At 39.6% G+C, this 17,834-nt stretch overlaps 1 protein-coding gene across 1 annotated transcript; it reads left to right on the top strand.

Annotated features, from left to right (window-relative positions):
* Positions 1–221: 221 nt before the first annotated feature.
* On the top strand, positions 222–10,160 carry LOC147858737 (putative 2-carboxy-D-arabinitol-1-phosphatase). Its single transcript, XM_087325567.1, has 7 exons — positions 222–459; positions 1,179–1,360; positions 1,698–1,817; positions 1,992–2,091; positions 2,177–2,316; positions 2,430–2,509; positions 9,880–10,160. The coding sequence occupies exons 1-7, from the start codon at positions 306–308 to the stop codon at positions 10,001–10,003; spliced, it is 900 nt and encodes a 299-aa protein (XP_087181693.1). The 5' UTR covers positions 222–305; the 3' UTR covers positions 10,004–10,160.
* Positions 10,161–17,834: the final 7,674 nt, after the last annotated feature.

Here is a 17,834-nt window from a genome sequence, read left to right as displayed (position 1 = left end):
ATTCGGGGGAACGTAACGGGGTTATGGCCACTGGTCGCGAGCCGATACGTGTCTCTGTGTCTGGGGAAACACTCACTCTGGCCCTGTTATCGGAGGCCTACCGGCCTAGCGAATGTGAAACTAACACAATACTCAATCCATATGCATAGGACTTGTGACACATCCTATGTATGTAGAGTATGTGGGGAGGAGGAAACAGGGGAAGCTCAGGATATGGTGCCATGTGGACCAGATGATGAACATATACACATGTTAGAGACAGTCTCAATCAGTCAGTCAGAGTTTATGTGATTGATGCTCCATCAATGGCTCTGCATATCGATTCTTCCTGTGTTCTTCCCTTCTATAATGGGTTCACAAGAACAACAAGAGCAACAAGAGCAAGTAAAACCAGAACAACCAGAAGAAAACAGAAGATGAGCTTAGCCATTAACCACATCGACAAACCCACAGCATCAGGTTTGATTCTGAGTTCATATATACGCTATGTTTATGTTGTATATGTGCAGAATGAGCGTTTTCTCTGTCTTTTCCTGCGCAGTTAGTTAGGTAATTTGACCTTATGCTTTGTATAGTTTTTTTTATACCCCAAGCTTAATAAGTATTTAGTTTTATACTAACAGAGGGGCCGTTCTGATCAAATTTGGAAAGTTAGGGGTATTCTTGTAAAATTTTGAAAGCCAGCTAAGATATGTTCCTGTGTATTCTGAAACAGCATTCTAAAAATTACTGGACAAGTTTGGTGTGTTTCGAGGTTTCTCCAACTTAGGGGCATTTGGGTGAATTTTTTAGGGTTCTGGTCAATTATGAAAAACAATAATTGGTGATAAATACCTTCCAATTTAAGGGTTTTTTCAACTTACGGATATTTTGAAAATTACATAGGATATTCTCATAAATTTAACCTTAGGGTTGGTCAATTCAAAACCTTGAGGGCTAATATGCTAATCGTCTGCAATTTTTGGTTGTTTTGGTGTTTTTCCCATTTTATATTTGCCCATCATACCCTTTACATATATATATATATATATATATATATATATATATATATATATATATATATATATACGTGCATATACATACACACAGAGAGAGAGAGAGAGAGAGAGAGAGAGAGAGAGAGAGAGAGAGAGAGAGAGAGAGAGAGAGAGAGAGAGAGAGAACCATGTTTTTTAAAGGAAGCAATGGTCGAGGTTTCATAAGTGTGAAAGAGTCCTTGGAACTACCGTCATTAACTGGAGGTGCCTTCGATTTCTATGGTGCAACTGAACCCCTTGTGCAAAGACATATAGGGAATGTTAAAAACATAGTGCTTGTGAGACACGGTCTTAGTACTTGGAATGCAGATAGCAGGATTCAGGTATGAGTTTATTTGTTCCATTAACATTGTCTTTTCAAGGGCAATGCTGTCTTTTCCACTTTTTATATTTTAGAAAATGTGTCAATGTCAATGTCGAAATGCCATTTGTTTAGGAGCAAACTGCTAGTGTGTATCTTTGAAAACTATTTTTCTTAAGAGGTTTTATATTGAACTCAACATCAAAATCCATTGCTTGAGACTTCAAATATTCTGTAATGTCAAAGTTATAAAGCACAATATTCACCACTATGCCATCAAGTTGTGAATTTGAGAATTATGTAAATAAATTGTACAAAGGTAATGCTTTGAGATTGTGCTTTTTTTCCTCCTTCTGTAGGGTAGCTCTGATTTATCAATTTTGTCTGACCAAGGAATTGTGCAAGCACTTAAGTGTAAGCAGGCTTTAGAAAATATTGAGTTTGATCAATGCTTTGCAAGTCCCATATCGCGAGCAAAGGTATGCACTTGTGTTGAATTTACTTCTTAGAAAAGAATATGCTTATGTTCTTAAAATTTCAAGTGAGAATATATAAAAAGGACCGAGCAGACAAAAAACCATGGAGTAGGGAATGGCTATTGAATTATAAAAAAAGCAACTATGGATTATCTACTGGATTCAAATGATTGGCAGTCAACTGCTGAGCTGATTTGGGCTGGTAGAGAAGGACAGTTGGTGTTTCTGGATACACTTAAGGAAGCACATCTACATTTTTTGGAAGGAATGAAAAATGGTTTGTGGATATGTGTTTGGATTCATGGAATACTGTCTAATTGCATATGTTAAATCTATATACAATTGGCTTTTTTTCCATGTAGAGGACGCGAAGATGCAATATCCAGATCTTTATAATAGTTGGAGGGAAGACCCAAGCAACTTCTGTGTTGAAGGAGTGCGTCCAGTGGTTGATTTGTGGGATACAGCAAGAAAGGCTTGGGATGAAATACTTAGTGCAAAGGTAAAGAAAAACATTTCTGGACTTTGACATTTATATATGGTTATGTTATTCTTTCTTCTTAATGATTGGAATGTTGAAGTTGTTCACTTAAATATTATCGTGATGTCTTGAAGGGGAAATCAATTCTAGTCGTCACACACAAGTCCATATTGCGAGCTCTGATATGTACTGCCCTTGGTATGGAACCATACAGGTAAAAAATGGTCTGAAGTTTTAGTCCTTTGGTCATAGGCTATTGTTTTATCTATCATATGTAAGAGGGAAAATTCTCTAGCTCATTGGGGGAGGGGGAGGGGGAAGCGAAGAGAGCGGGGTGGGGGTGGGAGTAGGGCGAAGCCAAAGGAAACTCTGGTGGAGGCTCGTAGCGATACTGACATGCAAATCATTTGGCAGACTTGGATATAGTGGCAAAAGACTAATCGAACCAAGGCGAGGGAGAAAGAAAGAAAGATATATTAACCTCTTTTAAGAGACCAAAATGGCCTATAAGCCAAACAAGAGATTACATTTTAGAATGTTGTCTCGTCTTCGAAAACAGCAACCCAAAATAACTGTAACTAAGTAAATAAAAATAAAAATGACTAAAGAATCCTGTTACCTATACATGGATGATAGATTGTATTTTTTGTCTTCAAAAGATCTCTATAGCATAGGTTGATCCAGAATGGAGAGATCTCTGAAGCGAGGGAAAAAGATAGAGAGAGGGAGGGCATGTAGTTCAAGAGTACTGAAGTATAGTACATCATAGCAATGGGCCCAGTTTGGTTTCGGTTCGGTTCGGTTTCTTGGCCTTGAAACCAAACCAAACCAAACCAAACCATTTATTAATAATAAAAACCGAACGAAACTGTTTTAAAATTTATGAAGCCATTTAAATCGAACCGTTAAACCGAACCGTTTAAAGAATAGGAGAAACCAAACCGTTTACGAAAAATTTAAAACCAAACCAAACCATTTTTTATTGATATTAATCATCATACTTATTATAAATTTGTGTGAGAAAATCATCTTAAATTTATTTATCATACTCATCATAAATTTTGTCATCATACTTATCATAAATTTTGTCATCATACTTATCATAAATTTTGTCATCATACTAATCATAAATTTGATCATTATACTTATCATAAATTTGATCATCATACTTATCATAATTGATCATCATAAATGAAAAGGAGACTCTATATCTAATACATATAAAATTTAATAAGTTAAAACAAGAGTTTAAAATTAAAAGTTGAAAATTAGAGCCTATAGAGAATATTTATGAGTATTTTTTAACCTATAAACCTATAAACCGAACCACATAAACAGAAACCGATAAGCCGATAAACCGGTCAATTCAAAACCGAACCAAACTGAAACCGATTAGTAACATTTGAAACCAAACCAAACCGTTTATTTATCTTTGAACCTATAAACCATTAAGCCACGGTTTTTCTGTTCGGTTCAGTTTGAGCCGAAACCGGGCCCATTGCTAGTACAGCAGAAGACGTGTGAAAATAAAGATGAACCATTGACATTGTGTTGATAGTCTAACAGTCTACCACTATGGTAAGCTCACTACAACGAAAGTCATCCTATGAGACAAACCATGACTACAAATATTGTAAATTAATGATATCCATGCTGAAACAAAAATAAAAACTCTAGGTCTCCTAAAGCTCCATGACCATGATTTGAGAGATGGTTTACAAGCAAGAAGTACATAAGTAATACATATGGGTTGAGTAGTGATGATAGAACATCTTGCCTGAGGTTGATTGGTGCAGTGGTACAAGGTTCTGACAAAGTTCAGCAAGTGCATTTGGCTGTCCTTGTGGGGATCGAACATGCCATTCAATGATCTCTTAGATCTTGTGATGGTATAGCCCGTCTGCCTTATATCCTAGTACTCACAGTTTAAATTATTGTTGGCATTCTTCAACAAAGTCTACAGTAACACCTCAACATGTTCTCAGAGGATTTGTGGAGCTGTGGGAAAAATCAGCAATGTGCGATTGTTGTTGCTTCCTGCGTGCTAATATAAGTATTGTTCCCTAGATTTTGAAGGTTGAGCAAGATTTGGCCAAAGTGTTGTGGGCCAGTGTTCTCCACCATTTGTCAAATGGTGGTGGAATATGTGTAGAAAGAAAGAAAGATAGATAATGTCTTTTAAGAGGCCATAATGGCCTATGAGACCAAACAAGAGATAACCTTGTCTTTGAGGACAACGAACCAAAATAAATGTAACTAAGTGAATAGTACATAAAATGAAAGTGAATAAAGAATCATTTCAACTATACAGGTACGATTCTCAAGTCAGGTAGATTGTGATTTTTGTGTTTGAAGGATCTCTAGCATTGGTTGATCCAAAACGTATAGATAGCTGTAACGAGGGAAGCACCTGTGATGGTGAGAGATGATAGCACTTGCAATGTCTCAAATGTGGTGTATGAATCCAGTCTCTGAGAAGTTCATAAAATGATATTTTTAGGAGGCCATCTATGGGGAAACAATTTTCCTTGGTGTGATCCAAGTCTTTTGGGTATAGAGCTGCTATCTTGCTGCAATACTTTGTCCTGTTTGTCATTTTGGAGCGGTTCACAATATTGAAAGGATGGCAAGTTCTCAATGTTGAGTCCATTGTTTTTGCATCAAAATGGCCCATAAGACCAAACTGAAGATTATATCTTAAAATGTTGTCTCATTTTTGAGAAAAACGAGACCAAAATAAATATAATTAAACATAGGGTATCATAGACTCTAGTTGTCTAAGCACTTAAGATTCTAAAGTTAGATAGATTGGAACTTCTACCCTAAAAAATCCAACATGGGCTGGTCCAATATAGAATTAAAATTTTTATCGTCCATAAAGAGAGATGTCTGAAGTGAGGGAAGCGCCTCCTTTGTCCTGGGTGATAATAGCCTTTATTTGTCGACGAGTAGGGTGACAGGCCATCAACCAGATGGCTGTGGCATATGTGAACAATGCATTGGTATTTTCTGATCTATTGTTACCTGTTTCAAGTGTTCTGTTTGAGACACTGCCTTATGTAGCCCTCGATTGACTTGTAGAATGAGTGATGGAGCAATAACAAGTCATGACGAGCTTTTGCAGTTTATTTTTCTTCAATACTCTCTCTGATTCTAATAAGAGTAGTCCCAAGCACCATTGGTCTTCATATTCCATTACCTTGCATAGTGGGCCAAAGCCTTATTTGAGGAGCCAATGGTATATACATCTTTATGCAATAAAAAAACAGCACAATGGTAGACATCGTGCTCTTTTGATTCCATCCCTCCATGGCACAATTTTCTTCCATAGATTTGCATTCATATTTCCGTATCTTAATTTTCTAACTGATGTGAAGAGGTCCTGAGCGGCGCTGTCACACTCAGTGTGTGAGATAGATGTATTTCCATGTCAGAAGACCTGGTAATAAAACTGTGTTGTGACATATGTAAAAATAGTGTCTCATGTGAACCTTTTTCTTACCAAGAGATGTGGGGCAATCCATTCATTTTGTTTCATTTTCCAATTTGATCACTCTATTCTTTTTCAATATAGTCACTCTATTGGAATGGGGGGTACTGCCTTTATACTGATTGAACTACTCTTGCACACTTGTAAGAGAGTGTGTTTGAGAAAGAAAGAATGATAAGAATAGTGAGATTGTGGTCCACAATGCCAATACTTGAGTGCACATCAAATTGCTATTTTCATAGCTATTGTAATCCCTTTGTACTATCCTGGTTGGCAGCCTAGTTGTGCACCCCTTGATTAGGTAGTTGTGTGAGTAGGAATGATGGGGCCTAAGAAAGTTGTGATTAATATTTGTTGATGACCTTGTGTGGTTGTATTGTTTTCCTTCAACAACTTCTCTGTGTCTCCTGAGCTCTAGCAACAACCCCAAGCACCCATAGTCATCATTTACCATTACCTTCTGTAGTGGGCCAAAGTTTTGGTTAAAAAAGCAATGGGGAGAGAGAGAGCTGTCCACAATTTCAATCATGATTCTCTCATACAAACTTCTATTTGGGCAAGCTATGGCTAAGATTAAAGTTGCGACAAGAGCTATGTATTCATTTAAGAGCACAATGGTTTTGAGCCTCGATCTCTATCATATCACTACAGACTAAGGTGGGATCATCCGCAAAGAAGAGAACATAAGTATATTATTAAGCAAAATGTTGCACGTGGTACAACATGAACAACTAGATGTCAAGACACATAATTTGGGTGATGGCCTCGCTCAAAGTGATAGGTTAGTTGGAATTGGGCAAAAGGTTCCTCACAATGCTTCAGAGTTCATGGAGGAATTGATCAAGGAATGCGTGCTTGTCCAATTGACATGACAAACAAGCTAGCAGAACATCATATGTACAATGAAGGTGCCGAAGATTCTTGTTGTAGGCTATAAAGATTGTTAACCGAGGTTTAAAATTACCAAACCCACCAAAAGTGGCTTTAAACTTGGCAAGAAAGGTGTATTATCTGCTGTGATAAATGAGGAAATCTTTATCAATGTTGTAAACCAAGCTTACGACAGCCCATTCATGAAGATGCTGATTAGACATCCTGCTTGAAGGCAGCAAGGTAACACCAAGGTTGGAGTTTGATGATAAATTACTCCTGGTTAATAAATCCTTAAAATCTTGGACATGTCCCATCTTGGAAGACCAAACTAGATGATATGCGGATGAGGGGATGAGTGGGATATCAGATGAGAAGGTTCATGGGTGAAGTTGAGGAATGAGCGGATGGGTGGAATTGATTGGGAGGATTTAGACCAAAAGAATTGGAGCAACAGAATTGGACAAGTAGAGTCAAAAGAGGCAAAGGGTCTAAGTACACTTGAAGGGCCTGAGGTGAGAGATGAGAGGCAACACAATGGGTGAAGAGATCTAGACAAAGCAACAAGATAGAAGGCAAACAATGAGAACATCCTAGGACTGGTGTTGATCTACTTTAGAGGAATTAAGGGAGAATCCTGTTTTATACATTACATATGTACAATGTATGAGCTATGCATGCAGCCTCTTTGGACTTTACAACTGTACGATTCTCGATGAGGTATTATAAAAGGGAGTTCCCCCCACTTGATCTCAAGTAGATTACTTTAGAGGAATTAAGGGAGAATCCTGTTTTATGCATTACATATGTACAATGTATGAGCTATGCATGCAGCCTCCTTGAACTTTACAACTGTACGATTCTCGATGAGGTATTATAAAAGGGAGTTCCCCCCACTTGATCTCAAGTAGATTACTTTAGAGGAATTAAGGGAGAATCCTGTTTTATACATTACATACGTACAATGTATGAGCTATGCATGCAGCCTCTTTGGACTTTACAACTGTACGATTCTCGATGAGTTATTATAAAAGGGAGTTCCCCCCCACTTGATCTCAAGTAGATTAACACTAGTCTTCGGACGCTATTCATTGTTTTGTCATTTGTCTCATTGTGTTGTTTAGTTCTCATCTCCCCTTGTTCCCTCTCGCCTTTTGTGTCAAGCTCTTGGTCTGCACTTAGGTTCCTCATCTCATCCAATTCAACGCATTTAATTAAGTCTGCTCCTTTGATTCATCTCGTATGAATCCACTCATCCTCATCCACCTATACCCTCAATCTATCATCTTATCCCACACCATCTTCTATTCCACTCATCCTCTTGTTTGAACCACTGTTCATCCTCTAGTACATTCATCTTGTCATCCTCTTGATTGATCTCTACCCATATGCCCTAATCCTCTCCCCGGATCCTCTGGTGTCTTTGAGAATTTGGTATTCTTGAGCTACAAGCAACCTTGTTAGCCAAATAATGGCCGATCTTCCACACTCACAACATAAAAATACAACATTTGCTCAAGATTCCTTATACGAGTTCCAATCCACCATGTTTGGTGTGCAGAAACTTTGGTTCCTCCAACCTGTGCACATCCAATGGAATCAACACAAGCTTGGTTTGCACGGTCCTCTCCAATTAAAGATTACTCTGCATTTGCGTGGAGTTCGAAGCCATTTTTGGTAACTTTGACGAAGGTTGGACCTCGGTTAACAAACTTTACGATCTACTAGGCTCTCAGACAACTTTGATTTATGCATCAAACTTTTGCTAACTCGCTTGTGAGGTCAACTTGGATGAGCAACCAGTCGTTAACCAGTTTCACCATGAATTCAAGAGTGACGTCAAGAATAAAATTGACTACTCTGAATGAGACCGTCCTCAAACTGTCAGTGTGATAATCTGTTGTTCAAGTACTGCCCATGTCTTGAATAAATGTGACTTATGCATCAAAGTTTTGCTAACTTGCTTGTGATGTTGACTAGGACAAGCAAGCACTTCTTGACTGTTTCCACTGTGAACTATAGAGTGATGTCGAGAATCTCTTGTTCAATCTCAATGAATCAACAACTCTGACCAAGGCCCTCATGTGACAATATGAGTTCTGAGTACTGCCCATGCCGTGTGACTTCGAAATCTTGTTCTTATCAGGATTCTAGCAAGGTAAAGAGGACATCTTTTCTTGCCATATGGAATTTTCTCTTTGACCAGAGTATGAGAACTACGGTGAGCAAGCGCAATCACTTCTTAAACCTCTACACCCTCCTTGTGGATGGCTCAATGATGAACACTATTATTGTTGAGACAAACTCTGACTTGTTTGCCACAGATGTCAAATGTCTTGTGAATCCAAACAAGCTCTTGAAACATGAAGACTTGGAGAAGTTCACATTTAAAGATAGGGTTCCTTCACGTGAACTACTTGAACTACTTGGCTCGAATTTTTTGTCTGAATGCTATGACAACATGATGGCAAGTATCAATGTATAAAGTTTGGCAAGTTTGTGGCCAATCAATAGTTCCTTTGTTGGAGGACGTTCCTTCAACATTGCAATTGAGATTGCACATTGTGATTGTGAGAGGAATGTGTGTAAGCAATGGACCATATTGATAATGTGTGGAAAGCAAATGAGAGAGTAAGGGAGAGAGAGATTTTATTATCGTCTTTGGAGGTCAAATATGATCTATAAGACTAAAAATATAATGTTTTCACATAATACACGTGACAGTGAGTAGTCACTCTCAATGTTCATGCACTTTATTAATGGAATTTTCTTTTGGGAGTGCACATTGTGATTGTGCGAGGATTGGGCTTGGTTGAAGATTTGTGGAAAGCATAGTTGAATGTAATGAAAGATAAGAGTATTGTATCAATATGTGTGTGCGTATGTGTAAGAGAAATAGATAGATAGATAGATTCTACTATCGTCTTTGGAGGTCAAATATGACCTATGAGACCAAAATTGTTACATTTCACATAATACATGTGAAAGTGAGTAGTGACTCTCGATGTTCAAGAACTTACCAATGAATGTTGCAATTGAGAGTGCACATTGTGTGATTGTGAGAGAAATTCGTGCAAGGATTGCATTTGGGGCAAGATGTGTAGAAAGCATTTCGAATATATGATCAAAGGCAGAGCATTGTATCAAAGTGTGATGCTTAGACTCTCGAACTTGTTTAGGGTAGAGAGAGAGAGAGAGAGAGAGAGAGAGACTATTTTGTGTAGGTTTCGAGCCGTTGATGTAAACAATGGAGGAATATCTTCATTTAAAGTAAATGAAAAAGGAGAGCCTATGTTACAATGTCTTAATATGACAGCACATTTACATGTGGATACTGTTCGATACTAGTATACATAAATTTATTGATTCTACTAATACATTGTGTTTGTAGAAATTTATGTAACACTAGTATCATATGTTGGCATTAAATTTGGGTAGTCCTCTTGTAAAATATGTATACCAAGCAAGCATTATTGCTCCATATAAATGATTAACTTCTATTATGACGTAACTTATGTTACTCCCTTGATATGCATTTATTGTCAACGATAAAAATGGCTTGATGTTGTTTTATTATAAATTGAGCCTTAATAAATATCACTATGAAGGTTCAAATGAGACATTGTGAAAGTTTAAATACCCAACGAGCATTTTAAAAAGAAATGATGGATTGCCATATATAAGCCATCATAGCTATATATATGTAGCGTCATAGTTCAAATTCACCATCTTCCACATGCTTGATATGCAATACATTGTAGAAAACTCTCTCTCATATTGGGTCCACAAAAGGTTGGTGATTCTAAGTTAGAACTTTTGTTTACTCGAAGTCACTCCCACAAGAACTTGGATGGAATTTGGTGGTGTATCATCTTGTCATAGATGCTAGACAACTTCCAATGTGAGATGAATGGAGGATAATAAGGAGAAGCAAGATCACTAAAGTTGAAATAGTGTTTATGATAATCTAAACTCGCTTGTCATTAATGTAATATACAAACTTTTTATTCGAGACAATTACTGTAATATGCATACAAAGAAGAAAGAACAAGGTTTGTATGACACATTAAATACATCACTATAAAAATCGTGTCATATAATACTATAGTAAACAATGGGTATGCATTTTATATCGGACGTTGTCGTGAAGTTTTTTGGCTATGGTGAGAAAACTGGATGGAATGGGCAAAGTCATCGATGTGCAACATGTGCACATGTACATTAGGAAATGTATATAAAATAATAGGGGATATTTATCCCACATTGTAACGTCCTTCCCTCCTTGGACTATCTCTTGTGAATGGGTTGCCCATTTTCAGTTAGGAGGGTATATCGTTAGGTCTAAGGTATAGTAGTTTTTCTCTTCTTCTTACCTTCTTACTTTCTTCTAGGGTTTCTTGGAGGTCTTCTTCGTTATGGGGGTTGGGTTTCTCTTGGAGTGGAGGTTTAGGGTTTCTCTCAGTTCTTATCTCTCTTCTTTTGTTAGGGTTTAGTCCGGTTTAGAGCTCGTATGCTCTGAGGGTTTCTGTTGGTAGCTCTGTCTCCTGTGCAAGACCCCACTTGCGTAGGCGAGCCTGAGTGCTCCCCGATTGGCGGCTTGGCGACAGACAACCGATGTGCTTCAGTAAGAAGGCTCTTCTTCAGCACAAGGCTTCCACTCATGTAGGTGAGCCTGAGTGCTCCCCAATCGGAACTTGCATGTAGACAGCTACTGTATCTGTTCGGTATTGGATCGGCTCAAAACCGGCATTGTAACTTGTGTCCCTTGTAAATATATATGAGAAAACATCGGTGTGCATATGTCTGTGTCGGTATCTTTGGTTTTCGTCCTATCAAGATGCATTTGTGATGTGTGTGTGTGTGTGTGTGTGTGTGTGTTGAGTTGTTCTGTGTCGTGGCGTGTCTCCTATTTTGGTTTGGAGACTCGTCTTCTTGTATATAAGAGGGTGTGAAGAGTTGGTGTGTGTGCGTGTGCTCTCCCTCTCTTCAACCTGGTTGCTTCCGAAACGCATCCGGGCACATCCGGTCGCATCCGTATCTGTTTGGTTCGGTTGCTTCTGGATCGCATTCGGAATCGTCCTGGTTGGTGCCACAACTAATGTAACCGGCCCTAGAGAAATCGGCCTTCTGGCAACCATCTCTCCTTGGTCTGTGAGCTTGGTGGTCTCGCCGATCCGACACACACGCGCAGATTTCCATGACAACGTACTTGATGTCTCTATGGTGCTTTAGAGTGGTCAAATCTTGACAAGAGAGTTCAAATTCTTTTGCAAAATTTGCCATTTAAACCTATGATGGAACTTACTTTTCAGCAAAAAGACATCGCGGCATGTTAATGATTGACTAATAATGAATGTATATGTTTCTTGCACATCAACATGATAATTGTGAGGAAAGGGATCGTTCATCTGTGAAGGATATGCTGAAATGCACTGCGCCGAAACAGGAAAAAATAACGAATATATAGAAAATACACAATATACACAATTTTAACGTGGAAACCCTAAAATGGGGAGAACCACGGGCAACAAAGAATCACTATATCAGAGATGTACAAGGGAGAATAGATTACAACATTGTTTGTATAGAGTGTATCAGCCACACAAGGCTCTTGGTGTCTCCTGTTACACAACTATGGCGTCGCTCACTCACGCTCTCTCTCTTTTCTACACTTTGTTACGCTCTATACAACACTTTGTTATGTTCTACGCTCCACTCACTATGTTTGCCCTCGATGTATTTGTACTCATACATAGTATGGGCTATTTACAAATATAACTTTCGTTATTATTATTATTATTAATCATAATTGATCAGCTGACTAATCGACTCCTATGTCGATTTTCCACTCAGCCCGACTAACCGACTCCCATGTTGGCTATCCAGTCGACTCGACTAATTAGCCTTCTCCTTGACCTGGAGCATTCATGATGTAATCGACTATTATAGTCGACTCTCTCTATCTCCTTCAGAGCAGTCGACTCGCTAGTCGATCCGATCGACCATCTAGTGTTTGACTTGTCTCTATTCGATTGCCGACTTCTCTCATAGACACTAATTGTCGACTTCTCCCAGAGGAGGGACATATTCCTAACAAACTCCCCCTTCACTCCTATGGGGAGGAGTCGGTCTTTCGAGTCTTTTGTCGACAAACTTTGAGTCTGTCCATAGGTAGGTTCTTCGTGAGCATGTCAGATCCATTATCGTCAGTATGGATCTTCATGAGGGTAAACTCTCCTTCATCCACTTTCTTTTGCAACCAGTGATACCGTCTTTGTATCTGTTTGGTCCATGAGTGGTAAGCAACGTTTTTTGCTAGATGTATGGCACTCTGATTGTCATAATAAAGTAAGAAATCACTTTGCTTCATTCCCAGTTCATTAAGAAAGTTCTTCATCCAAATAAGCTCTTTACCAGCCTCTACCGTGGCCATATACTCTGCATCTGTGGTTGACAAAGCCACAGTCTTTTGTAGTCTTGACTGCCACGACATTGCTCCCCCTACATAGATCATCACTTAACCTTATGTGGATCGATTGGAGTCTACATCCCCCGACATGTATGAATCAGAAAAACCTTTGACCATAGGTTTTCCGAAACCATACCTTAGGCATACCCTTGAGGTGCCTTCCAAATACCTGAGTATCCATTTCACTGTTGCCAAGTATTCTTTTCCTGGATTACTCATGTATTGTTTTACTGCTCCCACAACAAATATTATGTTTGGCCTCGTACAAACCATAGCCTACATTAAACTGTCGATGGTCGAGATATATGGTGCTTTCCTCATCTGGGCCTTTTCCTTATCCCCTTTGGGGCATTGCTTGGCATTTAGCTTGTAGTTTTATCGACAACACAAAACCGTCTGGCTTTGCGTCTGACATGTTGATTCTTTCCAAGGTCTTTGTCACATCTTTTTCTTGTGACAACCATAACACTTCTTAGTTCTATCCCGAACTATGTGCATCCCCAAGATTTGTTTGGTCGGTCCAAGATCTTTAATGGCAAACGATTTGCCTAGGGCCTTCTTTCTTGTCCGACTATTAACATGTCATCCACATATAATAGGAGAATCAAGAAGTCGCCTTCATCATACCTTTTTACAAACATACAATGATCAAGTTGTGTTTTATGGAACCCATGTTCCAGCATGAAGGATTCGAACTTTTTGTACCATTGGTGTGGAGCTTGTTTCAAACCATACAAGCTTTTCTTCAGTCGACACACCGGGTTTTCTTTTCCTTTCTCCACAAAGCCTTTGGGTTGTTGCATGTAAATTTCTTCATCTAACTCCCCATGCAAGAATGTTGTTTTGACATCCAATTGTTCCATCTCCAGTTCCATACTGGTAGCTATGCTCAGAACAGTTCGGATGGATGTCATCTTCACAACTAGGGCGAATATTTCGTCAAAGTCGACACCCTTTTTTTGGTGAAATCCCTTCACCACAATGTGGGCTTTATATCTGGATGCGTTGTCGACTTCTCCAGTTTTCACCTTGTAGACCTATTTGTTTCTTAGTGCTCTCTTCCGTTTCGGCATCTCAACCAGATCGTATGTGTAATTTTCATGCAAGGAGTCCATTTCGTCTTGCATTGCAGTCAACCATTTCTCTTTGTGCTCATCGGCTATGGCTTCATCATAACATTCCGCCCCACCTTCATCAGTCAAGAGGACATATTGACTAGCGTATCGTGTGGGTGCTATCCTTTCTCTGAGTGGATATCGCTTGCCTCCCATTGTCGGCTCAGGTTTGAATGTCTTTGCCGACTCCTCATTCAGCTTGAGTTCATGCATGTTGGTCGGTTGTTGGAGTTCTACTGACTGTAACTCATATGCCTCAGTCGACTTTAGTAGATCAGTCGACTCCGACTCATATTATGTGTTTGTCGGTTAGTTCGAGTCGATTGACTTGGATTCAGCTATTTCAACTGGTTGTCTCCTCGCAGCCGACTGTGTCGGGTCCACCGGTCCTAAGTTCAAGTTGGTGGGAGTCAACTGGGAAGTCTGTCCCAACTTCTGTTGTTTCCAATCCTCAATTGTCTTGCCTTCCATGAACACAATATCCCTACTCCTCACCACCTTTTTATCAAGAAGGTCCCACAGCCTGTAGCCGGATTCATCCTCCGAGTATCCCAAGAATATGCATGGTTTCGACTTGTTGTCGAGATTTGACCTCTAATACCAGGCATCTGAACACCTTCAAGTGTTGATAGGAAACATCTTTACCTGACCACACCCTTTGTGGAACATCACCTTTTAGAGGTATTGAGGGAAACTTGTTGATAAGATAAACAGTCGTGTATATTGCCTCATCCCAATATGATTTCGACAGCTTTGCATAACATGCTCCTCACTCTTTCCATTATCGTCTGATTCATCCTCTCTACAAGTCCATTCAGGTCAGGAGTCTTAGGTATTGTGTATTGGACTCGAATACCTTGGGACTTGCAGTACTCCTCGAACTGTCCTCTGTATTCGCCACCATTGTCGATTCGCGCAGCCTTCAACTTCCAACCCGACTCCCTTTCAGCTCTGGCCTGGAACTCTTTGAATACCGACAATACTTGATCCTTCGACATTAGTATGAAAGACCACAATTTTCGCCTGTAGTCATCAATGAACGTTACAAGGTACTATCCACCACAATGTGATGGAGCATCAACACAGCACACGTCTGTGTGTACTATTTCCAGTGCAGTTTCTCTTCTCCTTGGTGGTCTCGAGTGGAATACTGCTTTGTTCTGCTTTCCGACCAGACAGTCGACACATTTCTCCAAGTGCACTCCTTTTACTTCTAAAAGGAGTTTCTGATCGGCTAGGATATGCATTCCCCTCTTGTTCATATGGCCAAGCTTCTTATGCCATATCTCTCCACTCGTGTTGGTTGCCACATTTGCTTCATTCTTGCACACTTTGGCTTGCATCATATACAAGGTGCCATGTTTCTGTGCTCGGGCCACTATATGATTTCCCCGACAAAACTTCCACTTGCCATTTCGAAAACTCCTAGCCTTCATCGTCCAACCTTCTAGTTGATATTAGATCCAACCTGATATCATGAACATGTCGAACATCCCTCAAAGTCAGCCGACAATGAGTCGATATTATCAAACATACACTTTGACGCCACCTATCTTGCACTCTCTATTATCCCCCATCTTTACATAGCCATAGTCACCAGTTGTGTAAGACTAGAACCACTCTCTCGAAGGAGTTATGTGGAATGATGCACCAGAATCAATCACCCATGTGCACTCTTCATTTGTAAGGTTTGCACTGGCCTGTTCACAAATGAATAGAAGCTCCTCTTTGCTTGTAGACACGACTAAAGTGCTCTTTTTATCGGAGATCTTTCTGGGTTCGACATCATTTGAGACACCTTTGTCCTTCTTAAGGTGTCCACAGTCCTTCTGGAAATGTCCAGGTTTTCCACAATAAACGCATGTAAGCTTACCTCTCGACTTGGTCCTAACATGGCATTTTTCTCTTCTCTATGGACTTCTCTGCTTATATCTTCCTTTGCCCGGATGTTGAGCCAAATTTGACTCCGATTGGGACAGGACACCCTTGTCCTTCCTTGAATCTTGTCTCCTCGTTCAAGATACTTGTCTTTATCACTAGTAGGGACAAGTTCTCTTCTTGACACGAGGTGTTGAGAGTCACCACCAGGTTCTCCCAACTATCTGGCAGGGTACACACCAGTAGAAGGGCCTACATAGGATCATCAAGGGGAAACTTGGCTACAACAAGTTGGTTTACTATCCGCATGAATGTGTTGATGTGTACAACTATGCTTTCTTGGTGTTTATACTTCAGTCTCACAATCTTTCTCATCAAAGATGTTTTGTTGAGGGCATTCTTCCTCTCGTACAACCCTGACAACTTCTGTCACATCTCGTAGGCATTAGTGTCGTTAGCCACATGCTGAAGGACGCTCACATTTACCCATTGTCTAATGATGGCCACTGCCTTCCTGTTCAGGAGTTTCCATTCAGACTCTAATACCCCTGTGGGTATTTCTTCTTTGTCGATGGGCTCATACAGATCTTTGACAATGAGAAGATCTTCCATTTTGATAATCCAGTTATGATAGTTGTGTGAGTTCAACAACATCATTCCTGGAAAGCCACTCACACCTCCTTCCATTTTTGCACTTCAAGCTCTGACACCAGTTTGTGAGGAAAGGGATTGTCAATCTGTAAAGGATATGTTGAAATGCACCATGCAGAAACAAGAAAAAATAGCGAATGCACAAAAAATACACAGTACACACAGTTTTAACGTGGAAACCCTAAAACGGGGAAAACCACAGGCAACAGAGAATCACTATATCAGAGATGTACAATGGAGAAAATATTACAGCACTCTTTGTATAGAGTGTATCAACCACACAAGGCTCTTAGCGTCTACTGTTACACAGCTATTGCGATGCTTACTCACAAGTTCTCTCTGTCTTTTGCATTCTATTACGCTCTGTACAACATTTCCTTATGTTCTACGCTCCACTCACTATGTTTGCCCTAGGTGTATTTATACTCATACACCGTATGGGCTATTTACAAACATAGCTTTCATTATTATTATTATTATTATTATTAATCTCAGCTTATCAGCTGACTAATCGACTCCCATGTCGGCTATCCAGTCGACACGACTAGTTGGCCTTCTCCTTAACCTAGAGAATTCATGATGTAGTCGACTCTATATATCTCCTTTAGAGCAGTCGACAACCCTATCAACTTGCTAGTCGATCTGACAGACCATCCAGTGTTCAGCTTGTCTTTGTTCACCTACCGACTTCCCTCATAGACACCAACAGTCGATTTCTCCCAGAGGAGGGACATATTCCTAAAAATAATATCATAAATGGTGATGGAGAATGGGTCAATGGTAGACAACAACAATTAACATTGGTGACTCCACACACTAAATTGTTGTGAATATTGGACGATTAATCCATTATGCCCAAGGCATCTCTAAAGGGAGCTCCACGAATTTTAAAGAAACGCAATACTTTATTATTGTCAATTTCATAGCATACGTTTATATGTAGAGAGAGCGAGAGAGAGAAGACCATAGGAATCTTGGTGATGAAAGATCACAAAATGGCTCTAGATGGAATGGTTGTTTGGGTCTCATATGTGGAGTCATGATGAGGTGAATGTCGAACTATTAA

Source organism: Azolla caroliniana, unplaced genomic scaffold, assembly GCF_043228905.1.
Source record: "Azolla caroliniana isolate FFs.n. ecotype wild unplaced genomic scaffold, voAzoCaro1.0.p SCAF_10, whole genome shotgun sequence".
Classification (NCBI taxonomy): Eukaryota; Viridiplantae; Streptophyta; class Polypodiopsida; order Salviniales; family Salviniaceae; genus Azolla; species Azolla caroliniana.
The sequence above is the reverse complement of the archived record's forward strand: the minus strand, read 5'-3'. Positions and strand labels throughout refer to the sequence as shown.

Coding starts and splice junctions, on each gene's coding strand:
- LOC147858737 (XM_087325567.1), top strand. CDS start 306: ATGGCTCTGCATATCGATTCTTCCTGTGTTCTTCCCTTCTATAATGGG. Junction 1,818..1,991: donor GTCCCATATCGCGAGCAAAG/GTATGCACTTGT, acceptor AATGATTGGCAG/TCAACTGCTGAGCTGATTTG. Junction 2,317..2,429: donor ATGAAATACTTAGTGCAAAG/GTAAAGAAAAAC, acceptor GATGTCTTGAAG/GGGAAATCAATTCTAGTCGT.